The sequence below is a fragment of the Parus major genome, chromosome 13 (assembly GCF_001522545.3).
Source record: "Parus major isolate Abel chromosome 13, Parus_major1.1, whole genome shotgun sequence".
NCBI classification, from domain to species: domain Eukaryota; kingdom Metazoa; phylum Chordata; class Aves; order Passeriformes; family Paridae; genus Parus; species Parus major.
Window position 1 is genome coordinate 15226175 of NC_031782.1, and position 26598 is coordinate 15252772.

A 26598-nucleotide genomic window follows, 5' to 3' on the forward strand; every position below is an offset into this window, starting at 1 on the left:
GGGGATGTTGAGGCTGGATATTGGGGAAATTTTCTTTCACCAGGAGGGTGTTCAGGCATTGGAACAGTCTGCTCACAGCAGTGGTGGGGTCACCATCCTTGCAGGAGTTTAAAGGACATGTAGATGTGGCACTTGGGGACGTGGTTTAGTGGTGGCCTTGACAGTGCTGGAGGAATGATTGAATTCAATGACCCCAGGGGTTTTTTCCAGCTTAAATGATTCTGTGTGAGGAGGGCAGCACGGCTGGGGCAGGTGAGGCTGGGGAATGATTCACTGCCTGCATCCAGGGAACTGCAGCCTCTTCTTGGTGCCCTGGAAGGGCTCTTGAATGTCTCCCACACCTCCTTGAACGTCTCCCACACCTCCCATCAGCCAGCAGGTTTCATTTGGGATACACTTCGATGCTGGCAGAGTTCTTCAGACAGAGCAGGGGTAGCTGTGTATCCTGTTTTTCTCTTGCCCAAGAATATAGCATGTCACATAACTAATTTAAATAATTTCTTCCTGGTTGAGCCTCATTAGGGACCTAGTATTAAGCTGGCCTGATTAGATCTACGAGTCGATGGTAGAGAAAAAGCAGCTGGGTTCAGCACGCACAGGAGCAGCAGGATCATGCTGCTCCACTCCCTGGGGACCACCACAGTCCCCAAGCCCACCTCACACCCCAGGCACAGCGTCACTCCACAGGTGGCCACTGCTGTCCCCTCGCTGCTGGCCACCACCGTGAGTCACGGTCATGTGCCAGGGGCAGGGACGGTGACTGAACACTCCAACCTGTGTCCTTGACCTATTTTATCTGGGCAAACCCGTAATCGCTTTCCCAGGCTCTGTGCTTGGACCTTCTCCTACGCATGAGTCCCGTTATCAGCAGAAGGCGACAGCGCCCGTGCAAAAGTCCCGTCACCGGCCGGGTGTCCCGTCCAGCCCCCGCAGGGAAGGGAAGGGAAGGGTAGGGAAGGGTGAGCGGAGCTGTGGGGAGGCTGTGGGGCCCAGCCCAGCCCCTGCCCTGCCCTGCCCGGGGGTCCCTGGTGGGGGGAGGCTCTCTGGGTCCCACTGCTGTTGGCCCCTGTCCCGAGCAGGCTGAGCCTGAGCCCGCCGTCCTTCCTTGGCTTAACCCCTGGCCAGTCCTGCGCTGCCGGGACCCCCTCCCCTCCCCACCCACGGCACGGCCGGAGCCTCGCGGGTCCTTCCAGCTGCAGCAGGCTCCTCTGAACCCGCTACCGGCCGGGGCAACAGCGGGGACAGGGACAATGACTGGGAGAGGGACAATGACAGGGACAATGACTGGGAGAGGGGCTATAGCTGGGGCAGGGACGGGCAGGGACAGAGACAAGAGCAGTAGCTAGGACAGGGACAAAGACGGGGGCAATAGCTGGGACAGGAATGGGACAGGAATGGAACAGGGACAGAGACAAGAGGAGTAGCTGGGACAAGGACGGGGACAGGGGCAATATCTGGGATAGGGACAGAGAAAAGAGCAGTAGCTGGCACAGAGAGGGACAGGGGCAATAGCTGGGATAGGGGCAATAGCTGGGATAGGGACAGGGACAGTAGCTGTCACGGGGACTGGGGCAATAGCCGGGACGGGGCCGCCTTGCTCGTCCCCTCCAGCCACGCCCCTGGTGTGGCCACGCCCCTGGGCGGGGCCCGGGCGTGACGTATCCGCCCCGCTCGGGGGGGCGTGGTCTGTGTCTCCCGTGACGTCACCGTCCCGCGGGGTGCGCAGCAGGTGCGGCGGCGGCGCGAGACGCGCAGGGCGCAGGTACCGGGGCTCTGTGAGGGGCCGGGGGGCCTGGGCCGGGCTCGGTCCGGTCCGGCTCGGCTCGGCTCGGCTCCGCTCCGCTCCGCTCCGCTCCGCTCCTCTCGGCTCCGGGAGGGTGGGAGCTACGGCGGGTGGGGGAGAGCGGGGCCGGGCGCGGAGCCGCGCAGGGCTGAGGAGGACGAGGAGGATGAGGAGGGAAGCTCCCCGGGGTGAAGGGCCGGACCCGTCCCGTCCCTGGGAGCCCGCCGTGGGTGACCGCCCTGGGGACAGCGCTCCGGAGGGCTCGGGGCAGGAGGGGCCCAGTGAACCCCCCCAGGAGCGTCCCCCAGCCCTGCCTGGCCATGCGGATTTTGAAGGAAGGGTGCCCCGAACAGCTCCCGGGGAGCGGCCGAGCGGGGCCGGGGCCCCGGGGACGCGGTGCTGCCCGGCCGGGGCTGTGCGGGCACCCAGAGCAGGTGGGTGCTGGTGCTGGTGCTGAGGCTAATGTAGGGCAGAGCCAGAGGTATGGCAGCAGCCGGAGTAAAAATAATAGTGCTGCATCGTGTGTTTAAAAGCCATTATGGTTGTCCTGGATTTACGTTTCTTGTTCCTTTAGCTGAGGACACCTCATTTGGATAATTAAATGTCACGGTGAAATAGGAGAATGAGGGAAGAGAGGACTTGTCTCCCGTCCTCTGCCGCATGGATCTGCCACCCTCTCTGATGGCAGTGGGCACAGCCCCTCTCTGTCCAGCCCAGTGCCAAGATCTGTCCCACTCATCCCGGGTTCGTGTTTAGCTTTATCTGAAAGGAAAAAAAGAGGTGCTTTTTGCTTTTGATGCCTGTACTACGAGATCTGTGTGAACAACCTGATTGTAAATAGGGTAAGCCTGGGTAAGGTAGTGAGTGTGGGTGAGTTATAATGACTGTGCTGAGCTGCTGCCTTCTCCTTGTGCTGTGTAAATACAGTGATAGGATACAAGGTGTGGGAAGTGCTGCTGTGCTAGCAATGGGGTATTTCTCATCAGTTGCTTAAATAATAAGTGACTCTTCCTAGAAATTTTTGATGATGATAATAATAATATTACTGTATCAGGTAGACTGAGGAGGAGGCTGAAAACACTGAGACTTTATAAATTTTTTCTGATCGTATTTCAGTGCTTTTTGGGGGCAGTCAGGGATTAATGTGCATGTTAGATAATAATCTTCTATTGCGCAGAATAGTGATTTAACCAAGCGCAGGAACTTCTGCAGCACAAAGTCTGCTACACTCTGCCTCTTATTCATGTGCTATAAAGGCCATCTTTGTTAAATACTGATTTGTCATTCCCAGAATGGTGTGAGAGCTGTAACTGATAATCTGCAGAGGCTGGTGGGTGTCCTTGCAGCAGAGGTCGAAGAGGAGACTGTGAAGGAGTGGCTCTGCCATGGGTGGGGGCTCTGTGTGTGCTGAGTAGCCCCTGCCAGGCGGTGTCCTGGTGTCAGTCAGAGCAGAGAGCTCTGCTGTTCCACTGCCCTGTGTCCATGTTACATTTCAAATTGGCAGTGGTTTGCTGCTCAGGAAACCAGAGGTGTTCAGTGAGTGTAAGTAGAGATGTTCCTGCTCACAGCATTGCACTGGGATGACAGACAAGTACCTGGAGGGCTTTGTGTACCTTAAACAGAGGCGCTGCCTGTTCTCAGGCTAGTTCTGTGCAGGATCAGATGAATGTTACCTGATTTTTTGTTGGTTTTTTTTCCTGAAATGGCAGAGCAAGCTTGTGTAACTCTGGATTTTCAAGAAACAGGTCTGCATTTCTCCTGTTCCCTGTTTGTGATCTCTCTGTGGCACAGCTGAACCTGAGAAGCTTCAGGGGTCCCTGAAAACTTCTAGCGGGAGCTGGTGCCTTGAATGAGCAGATTTACTCATTCCCTGCTATCAGTATTGATATTTTCTACTCTCTGGGTTGCATATCCTGCCTTTCTCAACTTCCTGCTGCTGACCTCAAACCCAATGGCTCAATGAGTAGAAAATAGCACCGTCATTTCTGGGAATAGGGAAAGATAGGAAGGAGCCCGAGTCATTCAAGCAGACGGTCGCTATTGCCAGGCCTGGCATCCTGCCGGCAGCTCGTGGCTCCCTGCAGGAGCCTGGGAGCCTCCGAGCCTGCTCAGCCCAGCGTGGGAGAGGCTGCCTTCCCCAGGATTTGGGGTGAAGGGCTTGGCCTCACACCCCTGCTGAGTGCCAGCCAGATGCTGGGCTACCCTCACAGCTGTATCCTGGGAGCTCTTCCCAGCTGGGATCCCCTTGTGTGGAAGGGCCATCACCACGCTGTCCTGGGAGGGAGCAGTGCTGTGCTCCAGTGCCTGCCCACAGCTGGTTGGGAATCCAGGGGGTTTTGGGGAATGGACCTCCTTGGAAGCATCTGGTCTGTCCTATTCCTTATGCCAGGCACCACCACTGCTGAACAAAAGCTGCTGTTTCTGTCACTTAAATATCAGGGAGAGAGATTTCCACACTAGGATTATAACGTCTTCTTCAGGTATTATTTGGTCTTACCAGCTATTGAGGGCAGTCCACTGATGTGTGGAAGTTTTTCAGTCCCTGAGAGGGTAAGGCAAAGGCTTTCTTGGTTTGGTGACCACTGGGAGAATCTGGGAGTGGCCCATGACAAGCAGAATTAAAGAGGATTCTTGCAATATGCCCTACAAGCAAAGTAAAGCATCATGTTAGAGCCATATGAAAGCTATGGAAAAGCAGAAAAAGTGAGAAAACATGGAGGGGGCGGAGAAATCTCAGCCTCATTCCATCTTCCAGCCTATCATGGAAATCTCTTTCTCAGTAATGAGATCTCAGCTGTAGAAAATGCCAGTATTTCTGTCTGCACACTGCAACATAACTGTGCTTTGGGAGCTGTGTGCTGCTGCCTGTGTGCTGCCAGAAAATCACTGTGCTCTGGGTAGTGTCTTCCACTTAATCCACCAGTGTTTCAGAGCTGGGGAAGTTGTTCTGAAAGACTGCTGCTGTTCCATGGCTGGAATGCTGCTGGAACACCATCTGAATAACATACAAATGTATTATCTGTGCTTACTAATTTTCTTTCCAGTTGTATTGTTTGTTTCACGTTCTCAGTTACACCAACAAAGCTGCTTGCTTTAACTGTTATTTTTATAGTTTTACCTGAGAATCAGATGTTTTCATTCAGTTTTTTGTTGGTTTGGTACTTGTTGCACCTTAAAAGAGTCGGTACACCACTTTAACAGCAAACTGTAGTCATGTATTTCTGGAATTATCTAAGGCAACACATTATAAAAAGACTTGAAGAAGAGCAGTGCATGCAAAAGCATTCAGAACCTGAAATCAAGATGTTGATGCTTCTCTCTGAAATTATTTCTGTGTAAAGGATTTTGCTTTTTGGTGTGTTTTGCCACAGGCACTGTACCTGGGCAGTCTCACCTGGTGTGTCAGCAACAAGTGCTATGGCTGACACCACTGAGGGGCTCTGAAGTGATGCTTTCCATCTTTGTAATTATTAGTTCCTAGTGTTAAAGTACATTTCATCTAAAGGATTTCTAAAACCTTTCATCAGATGTCTGGCAAACTGGACAATTTTCCCCCATAAGGTTGCAGTTCATGTAATAACAGTAGTAGGGCATTGTATTTGAATTTTTTTTTCCACTAATGCTTTTATTGTAGGAACAATGTCAGCTTCATACTTCCCTTCTGCCAGAACATGTATGTAGACAGTGGGCAGGCAATAAATGATGGGTAGTGTTTCTGAAGAGGTTTGTGTGTTGCTAATAACGAGACATTGAAATTTGTCTGAAGAGGGAAAATCCTGGCACACAATCCTGTGTGGGAATGAGGGTGCATTGGTGAGAGTTCTCTGGAGATCTGTGACTGTGAAGCTCCACAATAGATGTTACCTCTGAGGCAAAAACTGTCAGCATGACAGCCCTTTAGAGCTGATCAAATCCTGGTTTCTGCAACCAAAATCACCTGGAAATGTGCATATCCATAATGGTTTTGCTAAGAAGGCAGATGGGACTGGGGAGCTGGGACACTTTGTAGAGACACCAGCCTCAGCCTCAAACATCAGTTGCACTTTCCATTTTCACACGTGGGCACACTTAACACCTCTGGAGGGCTTGGAGGATACCAGGAGGAGGGAATACCTGGCTCAGGAAGGTTAAATGCTTGTTCATCCAAACCAGTGCCTGACCTGATGGCTTCAGCCACACGAGCAGCAGCAGTTGTTTTGGGCAGCCACTCAGCTAAACATGAGGAAATGCCCCTCTTCCCAAGGACTGTGAGTGTGCTGGAGTCCAGGACACCTCTTAAGGAAATGAACTTGAACAGAGAGTGGGTTTTAGCTTTTCCTTTTACAGCACAAAGCTGGGCTTTTTGCTTTTTCCTAGACCTGCATTTTGGAAATTAAAGTAGTTTCAAACAGCTTTTGTCAGAAAAGGAGGGGGTGGGCAGCTCTTGTTCCCCCTCAGCTATTATTCTAGGAGCTACCTGATGAAGTGGGAGGGCAAACCAGGGAGGAAGCTTTTCCTGGAAGCAAACTGAGCAAGAATGGAATCTCTTACAATTTATCCTTACCGTACCTTTCATACAATCACTAAATGGAGCTGACAAATAAGCCGGTAAGAGGGAAACACGGAGCCAGTGCCATTTAAAAGCCACTTGTGCTCTTTTTCATTTGGATACTGTTCATATGAAATGTAATTTAAATGCTAGGCTGGTTGCCAGGAGTTGGATTGTTGATGTTAAATGTACTTTCCATTAGAGCTCTGTATTGGAAAACTGCTCCCTAGCGCTGCAGGCATTGGAAGGGGTGGGTTACATCAGGGTGCCCCAGTTGTCCTTCTCAGGGTCTGGCCTCTCACCGTGCCCTCCATCTTCATCTCTGCAAAGACTGAATCAATACCTGCCATACCCAAACCGTGATTCCTCCTGACTACATCAAGGTGCAATGATTGTTCTGCTGTCCTAAAAACAAGCGACTTCTCGCCTTTAAATTCCAGAAATCTGCTAATTGTTTTTGGGTCATTGGGTTTGTTTTTTTTTTTTCTGTGTTCCAGACTACTGATTTTCTTTGGTTTGTTTGTTTTATTTACTAATCTCTCTATTTGTTTTCATAGGGCTGTTTCTTGCGCTGTTCCCCATGCAAGAAAAGGTGTTTCACCCTGTTTCAGCACCCTGGTTAGATTGTCTCTCACCCAACATGCACAGTTCTTTATTTAATAGATTTGCTTGCACTGGAGATTGAATTTGAAGGGTCTGACTTGCAGGCAGCTGTCCGTAGGGGTTGGTATTTCTTTACAGGTGGATTAGTAGCTGTGAACACCTACTGTGTAAAAATACAGATGGTTTTATGCGTGCTTTCCTCAGTTTTGCCAAGGTAACAATGTGCCAACAGGTAGATGCAGATTCCTACTGCTCTCCAGTCATTTGGGCAATAATTACAGTAGCTGTAATTAGTCTGACCTCAAGAAATGTTTGGGAGTACCAGCCTTGTACGTGGCCCTTTGGAGGAGGGAAAAGGGTGAAACTGGGTCATCTTGGCAGGCTCTGAGGGGTCTTTGTTTGGGCACCCCTTTTGCTAACAGAAAAGCATTCTTCCATCATGCTTTCCCTTATTCTCTTCATTCTTGGTTGTTTTCATGCATCATGTCACCTTTTGACCAAACATTCTCCCTGTCCAGGCCCCCAGGCTGTGCCACAGGGCTGCACTTGTGGAGTGACATAGCCAGCAGCCATCTAAATTAGGCTTCCTGTTCCTTTTTTCCTAGTTTTAAGGTGGCAACTTGTGGATGGTGAGACTTTCCCAGGCTGGAAGTGAGGCTGTTTTCAGAGACTTGTGGAAGAGACTGTGTGCTGTCAGTTGGATGAGCAGTGTGCTGAGCTGTACGTGCGCAGTGACAGGCTCTACAGGAGCTGTTCCCACTTGGAAGGATCTTGCAGTTGCAATTACGTACAGTGCAACTTGAGCTCTGTTTTTAGCTTGATGGATGGCAAGAGCTGCCCTGGGAATGGGCTGGGAAAGGGGTGGGAAGAAGGAGGCAGCTGTGGCACTGTGCAAAGAGAGTCTGCCTGCTTCTTCCTAGATAAATGGGAACACTAAAAGGCACAGCGATGGCTGCAAAGAATAATCAAGGAATGTTGCAGGCTCTGTTGAAGCAGACAGTCTTCAGCTCAGGAGAGATGTCTGAAGAAAGAAAAAGATAATAAATTCATGAGTGTGCTGGAAGAGGAGGATCAGGAGCAGTGACTGACTAGTTCTATAGCACCTGCCTTGCTTTGCTGGCCTTGTACAAGGCAGTAAGTGTGATGCAATCAGAAGTTTATTCAAAGCCTAATGGTGAAATTTGTTTCTCTAAGAATTGGTTGCCAAAACGGACAAGCTAAATATATATATGTGTGTAGTGAATGCAAAGCATTATGGTTCTGTACTTGCACCTTTTGCTAAGCCAGGTTTAAACCTGTAACCTTTAGCCAGAGCCAGGTTACAGCTGTAGAACTGATATTCTCCCAAAGGATGGTGTTTTTTGCCTGTTGGTACCTCTGTGTGTACATGCACATCTGGTGCCATGTGCATTTTCTATATGACACTGTACTTCAGTGGCTTCTGCTTTGCAGACCCTTTGAGCAGTGGTGCAGCCTTCTGGGCTGATAAGTATGATAAGCAGCTTGTTTAAAAATTTAACCCTGCTGTTGGGGTAGGTGAAATAATGTTTCCTCAGCAGTGTGGAACACAGGACTTTGAATATAACTTAAAGAAACAATGATGTATTAATGAATTTGCCCCTTAGCAAAACTACTGATTTGGTGGGGAGGAGGAATAGGAACATGCTTTGCTGTTCTCTTCAGATGGATTAGCAATTTCTCTGTTGTTAAGCAGCAGAGACAGGGAAAATGCTTAGTGACAGTCAAGGAAATCTCTTTGTTTGCAAGGAAATCTCTTTGTGAGGCTGTGCAGGGACCAAGAGCCTGTGGTGGCTCTTCCTGCTGGACCTTCTGCAGTGCCATGGCAAGCAAAGGGGTTTACTGGTGGTTGGCTTCTTTCTCTAGAGCTTTGCCTCTGAGAGCTGCTGACTAGGAAAGCCACAGATACTGGTTCTGATGCAACCTCACAGGGGTTGATCCTGGTTGCAGCTCACACAGAATTACTGGTTGGGGTGAGAACCCGCAGCAAAGTTCGGTGATACGTTTGACTAAGAGCTCAGGTATGTCTCTGAAAAGTATCTGCTCCATGATTCAAAGTCCAGCCATGCAAACACATACCCATGTGAGTAAATAGGGCTAGGAAGTGTGTAAAATCATGTATGAGGTCATGAGACTGAAAGAAGTCTCAGTGTTGTCACACAGCTCAAAAAGGGCAAGAAGGGATGTGTGTGTGTGTAGCAATGAGTGGCAGTGGGGTACAAGGAAAGATTCTGTCTGAAAACTTAAGTCCCACAACTACCACCTGGATGCTGAATGCCCTGATGAATTCTTCAGGTGCTTCCTCATCACAGACAAATCCCCAGTGGCTGCTGGAAGTGTTCATGCTGGACATCTCTTTTATCTCTTGCCTTATCTCAGTTGTGTTACTTTACCCTCAATTGTGGAATACGCTCTTCTTAATCTCCATCTTCTGTTCTGTTCTGCTGTCTCTGTACAGCTGTCAGTGGGCTCTGGCCAGTCTTCCCCTCGGTACCTCTCCCATATCAGCAGATGGAATCTCAGTTACTGCCTCCACTCCAAACCTTCCTTCTCTTCAGAAACTCTTTTGACACAGAGCTGGTAAACAAAGAGCACTAGTGGTTCTTTCTTGTTCCCTATGCTGCCACTTCCCTGTTTGCTCAAGCCACTGGATTTTTAACTCCTTCTGTTTCACAGACATTTCTGCAGAGCAGCTGATGTGCAGATTTTTTGGTTTTAACCAGGCTCTCTTCTTACCACACTCTTTCAGGAGTTTCTGAGCTTTAACAGGTACAGCTGATCCCCATCTCAGCCCTTTCTGCTTTGTTACCTGTGTGGTTCCATGGGCTCCAAAGGGATTCTGGCATGTTCCCATGCTGGGTGCTTGCACTGAGGCCAGGCAGGCTCCCTGCTTGGCTACCAAAGGGACTGAATGGCCAGTCCTGATGGGGAAGGATGGGTCCCAGCATGAGTCCCCATGGTAGAGGAGCAGTGGGATGGCTGAGTTTGTTATCTACTGACTGAATTTGAGTTCACAGCCAGCTGAAGAATCACAGCATCTGTTAAACCTTACTTCAGCGCTAAAATATTAATGATGTTAATGTAGATAAATTAATTGATGCATATGAAGGGACAGAAGGGAAGACTGACCTTCCCTGGAAAGGGTGGTATGAGTTGATCATCCTTTTGGGCAGGAATACTTTGAAAAACTGAAGTAATCCAGATGAGTCTGCTGGAGCTGGACAGAGCTCATCAAAGCAAGCTAAGCCCAGGGGGTTCTGAAGGTTTATGAACAAAACACGATCTGTTGTTTGCTGCCTTTGAAAGCCTTCTCTGTGTGTGTATAAAAACACATATATTTGTACCTAGGGTGTAAAATTACACCCTTGAGCAGAGAAGGGGAACATGGATGGAGAAGTTGTCCCCTGCCCAAGGAGCATACAATGGGCTGGGGCTCTTTGATTTGGAACAGGGAATTTCCACATGCCACCTCCTTGGTTTGGGGCATTCCTAAATTCAGGAGGGTGACCTCCTGATGGGGCAGGAGGCAGTTTTCCCCAAGGCAGGCAGCAATGCCCTGGATCCCCTCGTGCCAGGAGCAGGCACAGCAGCTCAGCATTGGGTCAGGGAGGCTGAGCAATCCAGGGGGTTCACAGGGTTGCCTGGGCCATGTCTGGACACCAAATGGTTACTCTGCTACACGCAGTGGTCTGTGGGTATACACACACACATGCTTGCTCTGGCCTTGTTTTTCCCTGGAAACTTGATTTTGGAAGTTATTTTGGGATGATTTTCTGGGTTAGGTGAGCATTAGTGGTCTGGTGTGTCCCAGTTCTCTAATTGATTTCATTGAAGTGAGTTCTAGGGCTTGCTGCCTGCCTTTCTCTGCCTCTCTGAAGGAAGAATTTCCTTGCTGGAGACTTGGTAGGGGCGTTGCATTGCAGTGCAGTGGTTAAAGAGCCTTGAGTTAAGTGTATGTTGTGCTTGTCAGTTTTAAAATGAGCAGTTAAGTGGTCTGGCTGGCCTAGCAGTGGGGGAAAAAAAACAAACCATAAATAAAATTCCTGTAATCTCTGGCATTGGTTAAGCAGTTAAAATTCTTGACAAAGCCATTAGAAACATCATGTGCAGAGTACAGCACTTAGGAGTTAGCTGGGACAACTTCTTTGTGAGGGGACAAGGAGGGACAGACATTGATGTCTTCTTTCTGGTGACCAGTGACAGGACCCAAGGGAATGGCTGGAGCTGTGTCAGGGTAGGGTCAGGCTGGATCTCAGGGAAAGGCTCTTCCCCCAGAGGGTTCTGGGCTCACTGCCCAGCCTCCCCAGGGAATTGTCACAGCCCCAAGGCTGCCAGAGCTCCAGGAGAGTTTGGATACCACTCCCAGGCACAGGGTGGGATTGTTGGGGTGTCCAGCTCAGCGTGTTTGTGATTCTGTGACTGTGCCTGGCACACCAAGAGGAGCACTAGGATGAATTCAGGTGAGCGACAGCTGCATCCTGTGAGTCTCAAGGGCATCTCAGTGTCCCCTTGGAGCAGCCCCTGGATCCCAGGCATTGTTTGGGATCAGCCAGGCTCTGTGCGTGGCAGAGCCCTGCGGTGCCACTTGGCATCGTTGTGCTGGCGACCTTCAGGCAGGAGTAACGCGTAAACAAGCGAGAGCCTTGGGATCCTTCCTCGGGGAGGGGCTCTGAGGAGCAGCAGGCTGTAAACAAACAGCTGGCTGCACACTGCCAGGGACTGCAGCAGCTAAACATAGCCCAGGGGCTGGGCCACTGGCCTGTGCCCACACGTGGCACTGGGCACAGTGCAAAGGTGAAATTCTCAGGGCTGCGTCAGGCAGAGCTCGCTGGATGTGCCAATGGGTTCTGCTGCCCATCCCAGTGCCCTCCAAAGGGGATCCTGCTGACCAGCCTCTCCCACTACAAACCAGCAGCAGCAAGCCTGGCAGAGGCAAATGATGCTCTGGTATTTGTCCCTGTGGCATGTGGGAGGAGCAGCGTAGCAAAGGGGAGCTGGTGACCTGTCTGCACCCTTTAATAGGGGAAGGAAATAGCAGGGTACAGCTGCTTCAGGCAGGAAAATTCCTGAATGTGTAGGATATTAATATACACTTCTGTTTCTCAGACAGGGAGAAGCTCCAGAAGCCTAATGTAAGAAATGGTTTGCTTAGTCATGCTGCCTGGAGGTTCATTAAAGTTGCAGTATTGTGACAGTCTTGTCTTCCGATGGCTGTGCCATGAGTAATACATGACATGGGTTTTATGAGCATCAGCTCTCTAAGGTCTTTAATGTTGCTTTTTGAATGAGGCTGAGCCCAAGGCCCTGATTCCTTGTGGCTGCTTAATGATTCAGTTGTGTATGACTGGAAGACTTCACAACGTGCTGGGGTACAGTGTCATTAGGAAATTATTCACATACAGCTTTGCTCCGGAGTGCTGGTCTGGAGGCTTGAACAATTAGCAGAAGTGTAATGGACATTTGTATTCACTCCTTGTTCTGTCAAAGCTATTAAATATGCCTGCTGCAGACTGGATTTTTTCCATCATTTTCCTTTCTGATACTGACAGAAATAATGAAGTAATTGCTTCTAAATCTCTCTTAAAAGTGAATCGTGAGAGGAAGCAGAGGATTTTGCTTTACTGTTGCAAGACTTAGGGTGAGTAGCTGATGCATGACTGGAAAGCAGCATGTTACCCCTACTCACCTAAACTTTTGTCACTTAGGGAAATCACTTTGACTTCATCCCTGCCCCTATGATAGGGTTAAAAATAAATTTGCTGCTTGACTAGGCATTTTGAAGTCTCAACACAACATAGGGCCCTCTGGAGAACAGTCTGAAATGGAACTCATATGGTCATGGATGAACAGACAAAAGCAAACCAGCTGTCCTGTTTGTTTCCCTCTTTTCCAGGACAGATTCTGCATCCCACATGAGCTACGATAATCCTCCACCGTACCCCGGCCCGGGCCCGACTGCCCCGTACCCACCCTATGCACAGCAGCCAGGGGCTCCTCCTGGCCCCTACCCTGGCTATCCCCCTGGGCCCTACCAGCCAGGCCAGCCAGGCTACCAAGGATATCCCCAGTATGGATGGCAGAACGCACCTCCACCACCGCCAGGACCGGTGTACGCAGATGGGCCGAAAAACACAGGTATGGCTGAGCAGCTGCTGCACCATGTCAGGGCCACTTGTTTGCCTCACATGAGTACACATTGACCTTGAAGTAATGTGTTCTGATGGCCTTGGAGGAGGTGGAGACTTGTTTGAAGTGCTGATTTTGTTTGCAGCTTGTTTTTGTGCTTTATTTTGCTGTAGTGTCTCTCACAGTTCTCTCTCTGGTTGTTAGAGAATACTGCTGAGCATCCTTAGTGCTGATTCCTCAAGGGAATCCTTATGCTGAGGTTGTTGCACAGGCTTTAGATTTGCCACAATTCTCATTCCACCTGTCTCTTGGTTGATAATTTTCAGCCAAAGGCCACACAGTTAAAGCTTATAATATTCAAATGTACAATTCATACTGAATTAATGGGCCTCAGTTTTCTTGAGCCCATCAGTGTCCAAGTGATCAACTCATTCCTGGGCATTTTGGGGTTTTTTTGAAGTTACCATTCTGTGGAAAAACCCAGGTTTCTGGGAAGGGAGGAGGATTGTGCACCTTCCCTCTGGCAGCTGGCTGGTCCATCTGTGTGCCACATCCCCACAATGTGGCACACTGGTGTGCCCTGGCACCCACAGCTCTCCTGGGGCTTGCTGCAGGCTCAGATTGTCAGAGCAGAGGCAGAGGAGATGATTAAAGGATGAGAGCTTCTCCTTCTTTCTACAAAGAGAAGCTGAGAGAGGTGGGACTGTTCAGTGGGTTTCAACAGTCTGGTGTGGGTCTGTCAGGAGGGCCCAAATTTAAGCAGTGAAGAATTGGTGTGAGTGAATAAGAACCTGAACTGAGGGCAAATCATGGGTTCAACTTCCTCTGTAACAGAGTGAGAACCCTGCCGAGGAGGAGGAGGAGGAGGCAGCATGGTGATGCTTTCCACCACATGGACTCAGTGTAATCAGGGTTTTCCCTGGGATTTGGGGTGGCTAAGAGATATATCTTAGTACTGGGCAGGGAAAAACTCCTTGTCTCCCATGCTGAACATCTTTGGTTGGTGTCAGTGTTGCTTTTTTGCTGCAGCCACACAATGGGATGTGCTGGCAGAGGCTGAAGGGAGACAGGGGCTGTGGCTTTGGACAGTCTGGCTTTGAGACAATTCTGCTGCCTTGGAAGCTTGAAGGATCTCATATCAAACTGCATCAGGGAACTGATGACACTGAATGTCCTCTGCTCTGCTCACAAACCTGTGGACCAGCACAAAGAATAGGCTGGGAAATTGGAGGGGTCAAGCAGCAAAGTGTTTGAGTGTCTTTCACTGAGAGCCCAGGCTTGTTCTGCAGGAGGTTTGATTTTGTTGAGCCTAAGTTTAACAAAACAACTTCAGCTCTGCAGAAGCAGCACTCTAACCCATAAATCAAAAACCTTCTGGTAAGTCTTGTCCTCAAACTGCCTTCCTGCAGCTACAGGTGGTCTCTGAACCCACCTTGGGAGCCTCTAATTTGCTTTGCTTTTGCAGAAGTAGATGTAAAAAAGTGACAGAATTACAGAATGGTTTGAGTTGGAAGGAACTTAAAGATCAGCCTGTTCTAACCCCCTGCCATGGGCAGGGACACATTCCACTATCCCAATTTTCTCCAAGCCCCATCCAGCCTGGCCTTGAACACTTCCAGAGATGGGGCAGCCACGGCTTCTCTGCCACCCTGTTCCGGGGCCTCCCCACCGTCAGAAGGAAGAATTTCTTCCCAAAATCCATCTAAAACTGCCTCCAAGTCCTCCCCAGGGCTGCTTTCCATACATTCTCCACCCAGCCTGTGTTTGTGCTTGGGATTGCCCCTACTCAGGTACAGGAGCTTCTGCTTGGCCCAGCTGAACTTCACAAGGTTCACCTGCCTGCACTTCTTCAGCCTGTGCAGGTCCCTCTGGATGGCACACATTTATTTTAAACAGATTTATTAATGTCTGAAAAGTGAACTCGGGGCTATAATTTTGCATTTGTTTGCAAAAGCATTCTTTTTCTTCACTCTCCTTCTGTTAAATACCCATTCCCCCCTCCCTGCCTTGCTCCTTTTTGGCCAGTCTGTGAAACTGGAACCTGATCTTTGTCCTCTGACACTGTAAAAGAGCTTTCAAAGGGGCTTTGTATATGAACCCCAGGAGTGTCTAGTTTAGAGTGGATATCTCTAAAAAAGCTAATTTTTTCTAAATCTGTTACTCTAGTGCTATGTTTCTCTTGGTGTGGCTGAACTTCTAATATAAAACATTGACATCTAAATTTAATCAAGGCATTGCAGTCAGCCTAGCTGGTCTAGTGTGATTTCATGTGGCTTGTCAGTTCCTGTGGTGTTCCCAAACAATTATCTGGGAAGAGCTACTGTGTGGATGCTTTCCTTTCAGAGAGGATGTTTTGATCTCCTATGTGACTTTGCTTAATCTCATGAATTAAGCTACTCCAGGTAGTACATTGGTTATTTCTGAGCAAATGTGTGTCCACAGTGAAAACTAGGAAATTTGATATACTTCAAATTCCATGCTTTACATTATTTTACTGTGTGGGCAAACTGCAGAGCAGGTTCTTAAGCTGTAGTTCATAGCCAATGTGTTAATGCTAATGTGTGGAAGTAATTATGTATCATATTTTGGTCTTGAATGATGGAAATAATTACTGTTGAGCTCTCAGAGTCTGATGGTAAAGTAGCATTTTATGGTGATGGTATTTTTTCATCTGAATTTGTAGCCTGTCAGGAGTAGCAATGGACACAACCTGTCCAGCTGGCCCTTGGAGAAGAAGAAAAACCTCACGTCTCACTCTCTGTATTAAAGCTGCATCTGAGATGTAACAGATCTTAACCTGAGTACTGCTAAGGGTAGGAAACAGAAAATTTGTGCTGTTCAGTGAGCAGTGACTCTGTAACAAATAGGTGAGAAAGGGGTGTTGCCACCCTTTCAATATACCATTGAATAGGGGGCAAACCTAAAGGCTTTTTGGAGGAAGCTGCACTCCAGAACAGCTCTGCACAAGGAGAACACATGTGCTCCCCTCTGGACTGTGTGCAGGATTAGCCAGCCACGAGGATGTCTGGGGTGCAGAAATCAGCTTGTGGTTATGTGTTATGACTTAGTGGTGGTGGCCATATGACTGCCATGTGGCCACCCCCTTAGGGCTCTGTGGGACAGGGAGACTGCAGCTGATCCCAGTGTTCCTTCTCCCAGAGGGGATGGAGCACAAGCTTTCACCCCTCAGAGTCACCCAGCTACCTCAGGGTGTCAATCACCTCAAAGCATGTTTTTTCTCCACATGAAGGAGCAGCAAGCTGGACACTCACTGGTGACTTGCTGAGGTGGCACAGGAGCCCTTATGGTTTTATTTTTTGGATGAATGGCTTTTAGGCTTGACCAGGTTACTGATATCAAAATCTGCAGAGAAACCTCACCTCTCACATTTTTCTAGGGCTGGCAACTGACTTGGCTGTTGCTCATTAGAGATAAACAACTTGTCCTTTGCCTTTAGAGATGGTAATGTATATGCTGAGCCTGAGGGACATTATGGGTGTCTGATTCAGCTTCTGAGCTCTGGGAGCTGATGTGCTGGTCCCTGCCTGCAGTTTTCCTGCTGCAAAGGCTGAGGGCTGACTCTGTGTCTGTCCACACAAAGCCCATGTGGGTATGAGTTCTGGAACAGGGTAGGTGTGCCACACAGTGCTTGGTGTGGCCAGGGAGAACTTGCCTGCACCAGAACAAAGCTGGGAAACACACAGCTTTAGGAATGTGGTTCCTGTGTGCAGCATTGTGTAGGGAGCAGGTTCTTTACAGCAGGGGCTTGCTGTAAGAGGAAGAAAATACCTCATTCCCGAAGATACCTCAATTCCCCACCAGTATTTTCATTTTTTGTTGTCAACTGGCATTAGGAAACCACAGTAACTGCTGACTGGTCAGCTGGTACTTTCTTGTCTATGTAAATTAGAGGTGAAATGTAAAGCAGCTGGTAACAGTATGCTTTAAAAAGAAGTGGAATGAGCCAAAGTGCAAAGTGACACACTAATTTTAAAAGCAGAAGCTGATGCTAGCAATTTGACCAGTTTAATTTCTACCCCTCCCTCCCTGTTGATACGTGCCAACGTAATGGATGAGGCTATTCCATGCTGTGCCAAAGGGAACCAGGCTCTGTCAGCAGGCACTGAAGGCAAACAGAGCTCAGTATTGCATCTGAGCCATTGTACACACAGGGTGGAAATCTTATTTCTGAAAGTTGATTACTTGTAGCAAAGCTGGCTGTGATAAGAGTAATAGCCACAGTGATGCTGTCTGCCTCCTAATGTTTGTCCAGCTGCAGAATAAACAGGTCACCTAGATACAGGCACTGCCTGCTGCTGCAGGGGTGGATGGTTTTCCCTCTTTACCTGTCTCTGTGTGGAAAGGGGGGGATTGGAATCATTCTGGTGAGGCTCTCCAGAGCTTTTCAATGGTTACCCCCTTGCTTCCCACACCATGTGAAGCTGAACCTTTCCCAGCAGGAGTTAATCTGGAGGACAGGCTTTTTCTCTGTGGACCCTTTCTAAGTAGTCTGTCAGAGCCTTTAGTTTAACTGTTCCTGTACCTTCAGGAGCTGCAACTCCAGATGCTGGAGTCCTGCCAAAGGAAAAAATAAAAAATCTTGGCAGTTGTCCTCTTATCTGCTTCTCATTCTTTAGCATGCTTTAAACCCCAGCATTCTCTCCTCCAGGACTGCTGTATCATCCCTCCCTCTGTCCCTGGCTGCACAAACAGCAGGCACTGTTGGCTGGCAAACAGTGCAGTCCTGGGGCTGTCGTCTCGCCTCACCTTCACTGCTTTTCACCCCCAAACAGGGAATAATCTAATATAAACCCAATCCAAAGAAAATGATTCTCAATTCAGGTCCAGTATCTGAAAACATGCTTCACACAAACCAGTCGCAGGAAGCCAAGGCTGGCTCCAGTGTGGGCTGATTTTAACGAGGCTGCTGTTCCAGTCCATGTCAGCTGGGCACCAGGCTGGGTGGGGAACAAACAGTGCACAGCCTTTTCCCAGCCCTGCACAGACTGTGCTGCTTGAGCCTGTGGGGCTGCACAAGAGGATCTCACTGGGGCACATTCCCTTTGCTTTAAACTGGGCTTTGTCCCTCCTCCTGTCACTCACTCTTTGCAAGATCCTTGTAAGATGAAGTTTGTGCTGTGTAAATCCCTCCAAGCCAGGTCTTGTTTAGGTCTGATGCTACATTTTCAGTGTAAGCACAGACACAGATTGAGGACTGTGTGTTCTTAGCCCTGCAGCTGAGTAGGTTAAAAACATCTTGTTGTAACAGTAAATTAAGATTTTACTGATTTAAAAGATGTTAGAGGAAGTTCTCAAAATCTGTAGTTTTGGGAGATTTCTCTCATCTGCTGTAGTCTAGAAACAGGCTGAAGGGTCTGAAGCCCTGAATTACTGTACATTTGAGCTGAGGGGAAGTTTGTTTCTTGTGTCTCCTGTACACTTTCTAACCTATGTGCTGGGGTTTATGTGCTTTGGAGAGCTGGCTGATGCCTGCTGACATCCTGCTGAGACCTGAGTGCACTACAGAAGGTGTGCTGACTCCTGTAAGGAATGCTTGTGTCTTTTAGAGAGGTTGAATCCTTCCCAGGTACACTGATACGCCATAAATGCTGATTAGTATCACTTCCATTATCTAAAGGATCTCTTAATCCCATCCCTCTGTGTTCAGGTGAGGAAACAATATCTTTTCCAGCCCTGAGCTCAGCTGCAAGAAAATCTTCTGCGTGGTTTCTGCTGAGCCCTAACCCGTGCTTGGCACCCGGGTTGGTGTGTTAGAGGGGAACAGCTTTTCCCAGTGCAGCATTGGCTCTGGAAGTGCTCACTTGGCTTGCCTGCACAGTGATTTCCCTGAAATATGTGGCCTGTTCAGCTTCCTGAAAGCTGAAACAGCTCTCTAGGGTGAGTGTCAGAGCTGCTCAGTCTTACGGGAAAAGAAAGGCAGGAATTTTCCGAACCTGCTGAACCCAGGGATGTGGCTGTGGAAGAGGGCAGGTCTGATACCTGTGTGAGTAGTGTAGATCAGTTGTTTCTGCTTGAGCCCAGGCTAAAATCTGGGCTGGGTTAGCAGTGACTGTCTGGTGGCAGAGGGGATTTGCAGGTGGAACTACGTGTACTCTGTGGTATTTTCATTCTGTGACGCTTGGTTTCTGCTCAGGTGGCTCTGGCAGTAGCCATTTGTGTTTGGAGTTGTGAAACTTGTTCTGAGCATTTTGCAGCTTTGGAAGATTTTTTTTGCTTGGAAGTGGGCTATTGAATTTCCATCTAGCTCTGGTATCTGTTTCAGGAGTGTTCTGAGGTATTTCCTGAACTCTGAGAGTGGTGTCGGTAGAGACTGTGCACACAGTGAAAGCCTCTGGGCAGGAAGGAGTCAGGGGGCTGAGGAATAACAGGCATGAAGCTGTTAGGCACGAGCAAATACCCCCAGAGAGGAGAAAGAGAACAATTAAATGCCTTCCTTGCCAAGGGAGTTAGATCTCATCTGTGCCCAGGCTATGCCCTGGAGGCTTCATTCAGAGAGCAGCTTTGGTGGCAGCTCATAAGAAAGTTTAGTCCCTGTTCCCCAGTCCTGCAATCTCTTCTGCACTTGCTGCCTGTGAGGGCTTTGTTTCAGGAGAAGGGGATGTCTGGGAGGTCACAGCGAGGTGGTTCTTCCTCCTGCAGCTCTGGGTCTGCACCTTCAAGAGGGGCTCAAGGACATCCAATTTCCTGTTGTTTCTGCATCCCTTGGATGCATTTGTGCTTGCTTTCCCTTCTCTGTCCTCCATCCTGAACACAAAAGCTTTCCAAGGACCTGGGTGAGAATGGTTTGAAGGTAAAAAGCAGATGCAGAGGCTGACCTGACTTAGCAATCTGCTGCAGACAGCACAAAATCATTCTAAGTGGTGGTGAGCAAGACTTCTTGCTCGCTGAAGAAAACAAAGCTCTTGCTGCAGAAGTGGATTGTGATAAAACCCACTTAATTGACAAGTGGGAAGAGGCTTATGGGTCCTTTCTCTGCTGTGCTCTCCCTCCCAGATGAGACTCTGGTATTACTTAATGCTCCTGCTCTGACCAGCTGTTCCCATGGCAAACAGCCATTCTGATAGCACAGGAAGGATTTGGGGACTGCAGGAGCAGTGATTGGTATATTACTTATTGCTGCTTCCTCTCATGTGCCCCAGGCCTTGCCTCATAGCCAGGAGTGCAGGTGAGGGGTCTGTGCTGGCACACAGCTGAGATAAAGGAGAGTAAACTTTAGGGCAGTGGGATTTGACTTTAAAAACTTCAGTGGCACCTTAAGAGGGTGCTGGGTGCTGGGCTGTGCTCTCCACCTTCTGCTCTCCAGGCACTGAGCCTGGCTCTTGCTGGCTTCTCTGTGCCTGGATGTCATTCCTGTCATTCCTGAGATACCCAGGCAAGGGCCTGGCCCCTGTGATGTGCAGCAGGACTCCTGGGAGAGCGTGAGGAGCTCAGGGGCTCTCAGGCACCATCACTACCCCCATGTAGGTGAGCTGGTACCTTGACAGTGATGTCTGTGTCAGGATCCTGGGAGAGGATGGGCTGATTCTGGCACCAGTGCCCTTGTACTGCAATCCTTGTAGACCCAGTAAAGCACTGCAATAAGGGGCATTGCAGTCTAAGGTCACGATTTTAGTTTATGCCAAACCAGGTGAAAAGTACAGCTCATTCCTTTCCCTCATGGAGCTAATGATTAACATATCAATTAGGTATGAGAAGAAGCAAAATGTATATGCTCAAGATAAAGTAGACTGTACATGAAATAAGAAGGTATTGTAGTATTTGTTTTAAAAACAAAGTGGGAGTTATTTGCACTGGTTTGTGCAGGCCACTGCTGTGTGATTACAGGGAGTGATACCATTTTCAGGGTAAGCATGATTCATTGTGCTCTACGCTCTTTAAGGCTGATTAGGAGGTGGGAGGGTCTCTCAGTTTATACCTTCTCCCATCCTGTTTCAGGAAAAACAACGAAACCATCAAAACTGGACCCTAGAACTGAATGTCTTCTAGTGCCTCCAAGAGAAATCACCCATGTTTCTCTTCTTTTTGGGACCACTGGGCTTCTGTTCATAGTAATGAGGACCCTTTGTGCTGCAGGAGGTGGGTGGAGTGCCCAGCCTTGGCCAAAAGAGGAGCACAAAGCAGCTGATGAGATTCCCAATAAGCCTCACCATAGAAAACTAGGTGGCTTTAGCTTGGAGGCACTCAGGCACTGAGGAATCTCACAGAGATTTTTGGATTGGGTTTTGTTGGCAAAGGTATCCCAGTAGAAAACCTGATGTCTGTCAATGCAGTCCTGCTGGTTGAAGTTGGTTGGGAAGCTGTGGGGGGATTTGCCATCAGTAATGGGATGTGCAAGACTTCCCAATGAATTTTTTTCAGGAGGTTTGGATATGGGGGGTTGACACTGCATTTGTACAGCACCACTGCATGGGCTGGGAGGAGTGGGTGAAGCTGCTGCCTCGTGCTCTCGATGTCCTTGGGTACTTGTGTCACTCTGTTGGTGCCCTGAAGCCAATGGTCAGGTGTCCAAAATGAGCAGATTTGGTGTGGGGTGTCTCCAGGTTGGTGAGAGGCTGAGCTGGGAGCAGTTCACCCAGGTTGTGTGCCTTGGTAGAACTGAACAGCTGACCACCTTTCACCTGTCCTGCTCCTCTCCTGTCCTCTGCAAGCCCCACACCCAGATCAGAAAAGCTGTTCAGCATTAATGCTGTATATCTGTAGTTAAAACCTCTCTGACATTTTGTGTGGTCACAGCAACAAAGCTGCAACTCCTGAAACATTGATGTGGCTTCAAAGAAAGCTTCACAAACTGTGAGGAGGGGTGGCTGTCTCTCTTCAGAGCATTGCCCAGATGCTCTCTGAGTGTGAAAGTTTCCAGTGCTGATGGTGTGCACACTCAGATTGCAGCAGTGTTGCTGGCAGAGGCAGAGCTGCCCTCAAGAATTGCTCTCCTTGGAGAGGAGCTCTGCAGTGGAAGGCAGCAACTTCTCAAATGTGTATTGCAGGTGTTGACTTTGGGGCATTCCCTGAACTCGGAAGGTGAGTGGGTTTGTTAAAGTACCACAGCTTTTTTTCAGAAGTGCAGAAAGGTGCTTTTGCCACAATGTGCTGCTGGTTTAAATGGCTTCCAGCTTTTAGCAGAAGTGAGGGAACAAACATGAGTTCTGCTTCTAACAGGAAGGCTCACCCCAAACCCACAGTGAGTCTTAGCCTTGTCATGGCTGCTGTCCCTTGCCCTGTCCTGGTCCTGTCCCCAGCTGTTAGTGGGCAGCTGTGCCTGTGAGCCCCGAGCCTGGGCAGCTCCTTCCAGCACAACCACAGCAGTGTCAGGGGCTGGCAGGGACAGGACAGGACAGGGTGATGCCCATGGACACTGTCAGCCACAGTGTGGAGGGGCAGCATCCAACACGAGTCAGCTGAGCAGCCGTGGGGAGAATGCCCAGCTCCCTCTGCAGCAGCCCAAGCTTGGGAAAGCCATTTTGTTTAATATTTCAGCAAGTGTTTCATAACAGCACTTTGTACATGCCTTGAACAGGCTTTGTCGACATGTCCCTGACACTTGGCTGTAGCTTAAAACTTGTAATGGATTAATCATAAATACTTCAGGCAAACACTTCTTGCAGTCCTGGACAGCTGATTGTAGCTGGTAAAGAGCAGGCTCCTTCTGCTGTGGGTCTGGCTGTCTCAGGGCTCAGGGGCCCTCAGTTTTGGGTATGGCAATGCTCTGGTAGCAGCAATCCAGCTCTCCATGGCTCAGAGGTGGGACAGCCTGAACGGGAATCCAACAGCTATTTGGATGCCAGGGCTGTGCCAGGGCTCCAGCACAGGGATGTCACCATCTTACACAGGACTGAGAGCATTTGGTGTGTGCTTTGCCTCCACAGATTGTAACAGGACCTTCTTAGAGCAAACAAACACACCTAAGAGCTGTTTGTTTAGAGCTCCTGGATCTACCAGGAAAATAAAGCCCAGAGCGAGCCCCTGGGTCACCTCTCCATGGAGAGCAGGCAGTGGGCAGAGCTGCTGACACGCTGCTGTGTAAGGTCAGGGCTCACAAGCCTCCGTGTTCTCTTTGCGACTCTTCCAGGCGTGGCTTTGAGTGCAGGTTTGGGGCTGAGGGCAGGGAGGAGGGAGGGCCCTGACCAAAGTCCTGTCTGCCGTGTGCCATGTTCCCCTCGGGCCAGCATGGGACGGGTCTGTGATCCACCCTTTTGGGGAGATGAAAGAGGCAGCCGGGGTGCCAGGCTCACAAGTCATGGGCCGAACTCCTTGTGGGTGTGGCAGGGGCTGGGTGCCCTGGGCTGTGGGCAGGACGTCGTGCAGCCGGGTTTCCATCAGGTCCTGCCAGCCTGGGCTCTGCACCTCTTCTGCTCCAGCACAGCCCCTCACAGCGCTGCCACCTCCTCCTGGGGCTGAAGGGAGAAGGGTGCCTCCATCCTGCCATTCCTGGAGCAAGGGCTGAGCCGCTGGGACTGAATGGTCAGAGGGAGTGGGACAGCAGTGTTGTGCACGGGCTCCCTGGAGCTGGGCTGTGCCTGGGCAGAGGATGCCTCTCCTTTTTTCCCCTTGATGAGAGGGGGACTGCCTGAGGCTTGGGCACAGGCTGTCCCCAGGCACAGACATGTGGGGGGACTGGACTCCCTCTCTCTGCCTCGCTTGGTGCTCTCAGGGTTTTGGCATCATGTGAGCTGGAGCACATCATCCTCTGCCCATCGCTCTGCAGAGCTGAAGTAGTGACTGGGGAACAGTTTCCTGGGCACAAAGCCAAGCCCCTGGGAAGGCCAGGCCGATGCCATGAGCTGTGTCCTGCCCAGGCTTCTGCCTGCCCAGCACCTTGTGTCCAGCACTGGCTGCCTGCCTGGGTTGGACTCCTGGGTGGAGGGGCACGTTCTCCACACAGATCACAACAATCAGACCTGTCAGGAAGGACAGTCCCCTGCCTGCCCTCAGACTGGTGCAGTTCTGGATGTGACAGCCTGGGCTCAGCGAGGAGGAACCAGAGATAAACTGCTCCTCTGTCCTAATGGGCCTCGGGAGCTGGCACAGAGAGCAAGCAGCACACTGGCCTCAAGGAGGCTCTGCCTGGAGAGCTCCATCCAAACCTGGGGCTCCCTCCTGTGTGCTCAAGCAGTAAATCCCAGCAGACTGCCAGAAGCCTCTGGGCAGATGGTTTCTGTCCATGGGGCGATACCTGGAGCATTTGGACAGCTGCCCCTTGGCCAGTGAGGTGTCACTGCACTGCCACCTCCTAGCCTGTGCCTGACAGAGCTGGGAGTCCCCTCACGTGCAGGAGGGGCACAGAGCTGGGCCAAGGACTGGTCCCTGGCAGGACTAGTCCCTGTGCTGTCATCCTGGGGAAGGAGGCAGTTCTGTGTGTGGTAGGGCTGGAGCGGTGTTGGAGAGCAGCTCCTCATTCCTGGGGGCTGAGCAATGCCAGTCTGAACGGACAGGCTGCAGATGTGCTTGCAGCTGGGGAAGCTGGCACCTCCTGGAAAGCTGACCTGGGGGCAGGGCCACAGCTGGTTCTTGTCCCCTGACATGTGTGTGTGGTGCCAGCCGTTCTGTGCCTCACCAGCCCCTCTGTGCCCGCAGTGTACGTCGTGGAGGAGCGGCGGAGGGACGACACGGGCGAGAGCGCCTGCCTGACGGCGTGCTGGACCGCGCTCTGCTGCTGCTGCCTGTGGGACATGCTGACCTGACACCGCTCACCGTGTGCTATGCAGGCTCCCCACTCCTGTCCCGACTTCTTTCTGTTACTGTAATCAACGCTCTGCTTTGCACAGCCAAGAGTTCCCGTCTGTCCGTCCTAGCGCCTTGTCGGGGTGGGGGGTGCACTCCTTTATTTTAGTAAAGGAAAAAAAATAGCCCTTTTTAACATTTCTAAGACTTTTGTTGTAACTTTGAAGAATGTGCTAATGGTGTATTTCAGCCAAAGGCATTCTGATGAAATGTATATTTACCAGTTGAGATTTTCCTAGCCCTAGAGACGAAGACGTACGCAATAATTAAAGCCAACAGTTGATTTTCTTCACTAGGTTCCGGCTGTTTCAGTGAATCTGTCTGCAGGGTGGGAATCCCCTCTGGTGCTGTCTGTGGGCACTGACTCTGTAGGTGGGAGTCCTTGGTCCTCTGAGCCCCTCATCCCACACTGGGCAGCACAGTCAGGTTTTTATCCTTATTTTTTTTCCCTTCTGGAACCAGGGGCCTCTCCAGCAGCTCCTGGGACAGCAGAGCTGGGAGAAGCACAGGCTGAGCTGCTGTGTGTGTGCACCAACAGCTCCTGGGGCAGGGCTGGTCCCAAGCTGTGATCCATCATCCCATGCTGCAGAGCAGAGGCTTGCGGGAGGTAAATTAATGAGTAAGAAGAGAAAAGCCACGGATTAATTTAGTGCTGAGGATTTAGAGCTGAAGCTGTTCCATGGCATGCCTGGCCAGAAAAGGGATAAAAAGCTCTCGTGTGCAGAAAAGTGGGGAGAACTCACTGCTGGTTCCGTGGGGGTGTGTCCCACCCTGCTGCTCCCCCAGCCTTGGGAGCAAAGCCCACCCTGGTGTCCTACTGCACACTGGCTCTGAGTGGCACTGCCTGAGAGCACCCAGGGATCTTGCCCTGTTTGCAAAGGGCACTGCACTCGCTGCCTGGGGGCTCCGTACAGCTCCACTCTGGGCTCAGCACTGCAGTTCGGGGTTCTGGTCTGGGGCAAGCTCATGTGTTTGGGGTTGATGAGAGTCCCTTACAATGCTCTGTCCTCAGGAGCCTTCTTCTGCAGCCGTAAGCTCAGGTCTGTGGCCTGGGTGCCAGAAGTCCCAGCCCTGGGAATGATTACTGTCACCTTCCCTGCCATTGTCACCTCCCTGGCAGCTGTCAGGAACCAGGAGTGGATTCCTGGTCACCCTCCGTGGTGGGAGGAAGGAAGTGGGGTGGGAACCTGGGGGCACCGAAGGGCCGGTCCAGAGTGTGAGAGCACCCGTGTACCTTTGGGGTGACAGCAGCACCTGGAAACTCCCGGCCCCGAGATCCCGGGAGCCTCTGGAAGGCGCTGGGGAGAGCGGCGGGGGCCGGGCCGGGGCGCTGCCCACAACGGCCACACGGGGGCGGTGCCGGGCCGAGCTCCGCGGGACCGCCGGGGCCAGGCGGGAACGGAACGGGACAGAGGGAACGGAGCGGGACAGAGGGAACGGAGCGGGACAGAGGGAATGGAACGGGACAGGGAATGGAACGGGACAGAGGGAACGGAACGGGACAGAGGGAACGGAACGGGACAGGGAATGGAACGGGACAGAGGGAATGGAACGGGACAGGGAATGGAACGGGACAGAGGGAACGGAACGGGACAGAGGGAACGGAACGGGACAGAGGGAATGGAACGGGACAGAGGGAATGGAACGGGACAGAGGGAATGGAATGGGACAGGGAATGGAACGGGAAAGAGGGAACGGAACGGGACAGGGAATGGAGTGGGACAGCAGGAATGACCCAGAGCAGTAAGAATGACCCGGAGCAGTGGGAATGACCCAGAGCAGTAAGAATGACCCGGAGCAG

General features: G+C 50.6%; 1 protein-coding gene across 4 annotated transcripts; it reads left to right on the forward strand.

Annotated features, from left to right (window-relative positions):
* The first annotated feature begins 1640 nt into the window (after positions 1-1640).
* On the forward strand, positions 1641-25092 carry CYSTM1 (cysteine rich transmembrane module containing 1). 4 transcript variants are annotated; one of them, XM_033517637.1, is made up of 4 exons: positions 1945-2217; positions 12826-13067; positions 21015-21155; positions 24651-25092. In XM_033517637.1, the coding sequence occupies exons 2-4, from the start codon at positions 12845-12847 to the stop codon at positions 24755-24757; spliced, it is 471 nt and encodes a 156-aa protein (XP_033373528.1). In that variant the 5' UTR covers positions 1945-2217; positions 12826-12844; the 3' UTR covers positions 24758-25092. The 4 variants fall into 4 exon arrangements, with proteins under 4 accessions (XP_015497542.1, XP_033373528.1, XP_033373529.1 ...); XM_033517638.1 differs by lacking the exon at positions 1945-2217 and adding an exon at positions 11368-11392; XM_033517639.1 differs by lacking the exon at positions 1945-2217 and adding an exon at positions 11453-12570.
* The last annotated feature ends 1506 nt before the right edge of the window (positions 25093-26598 follow it).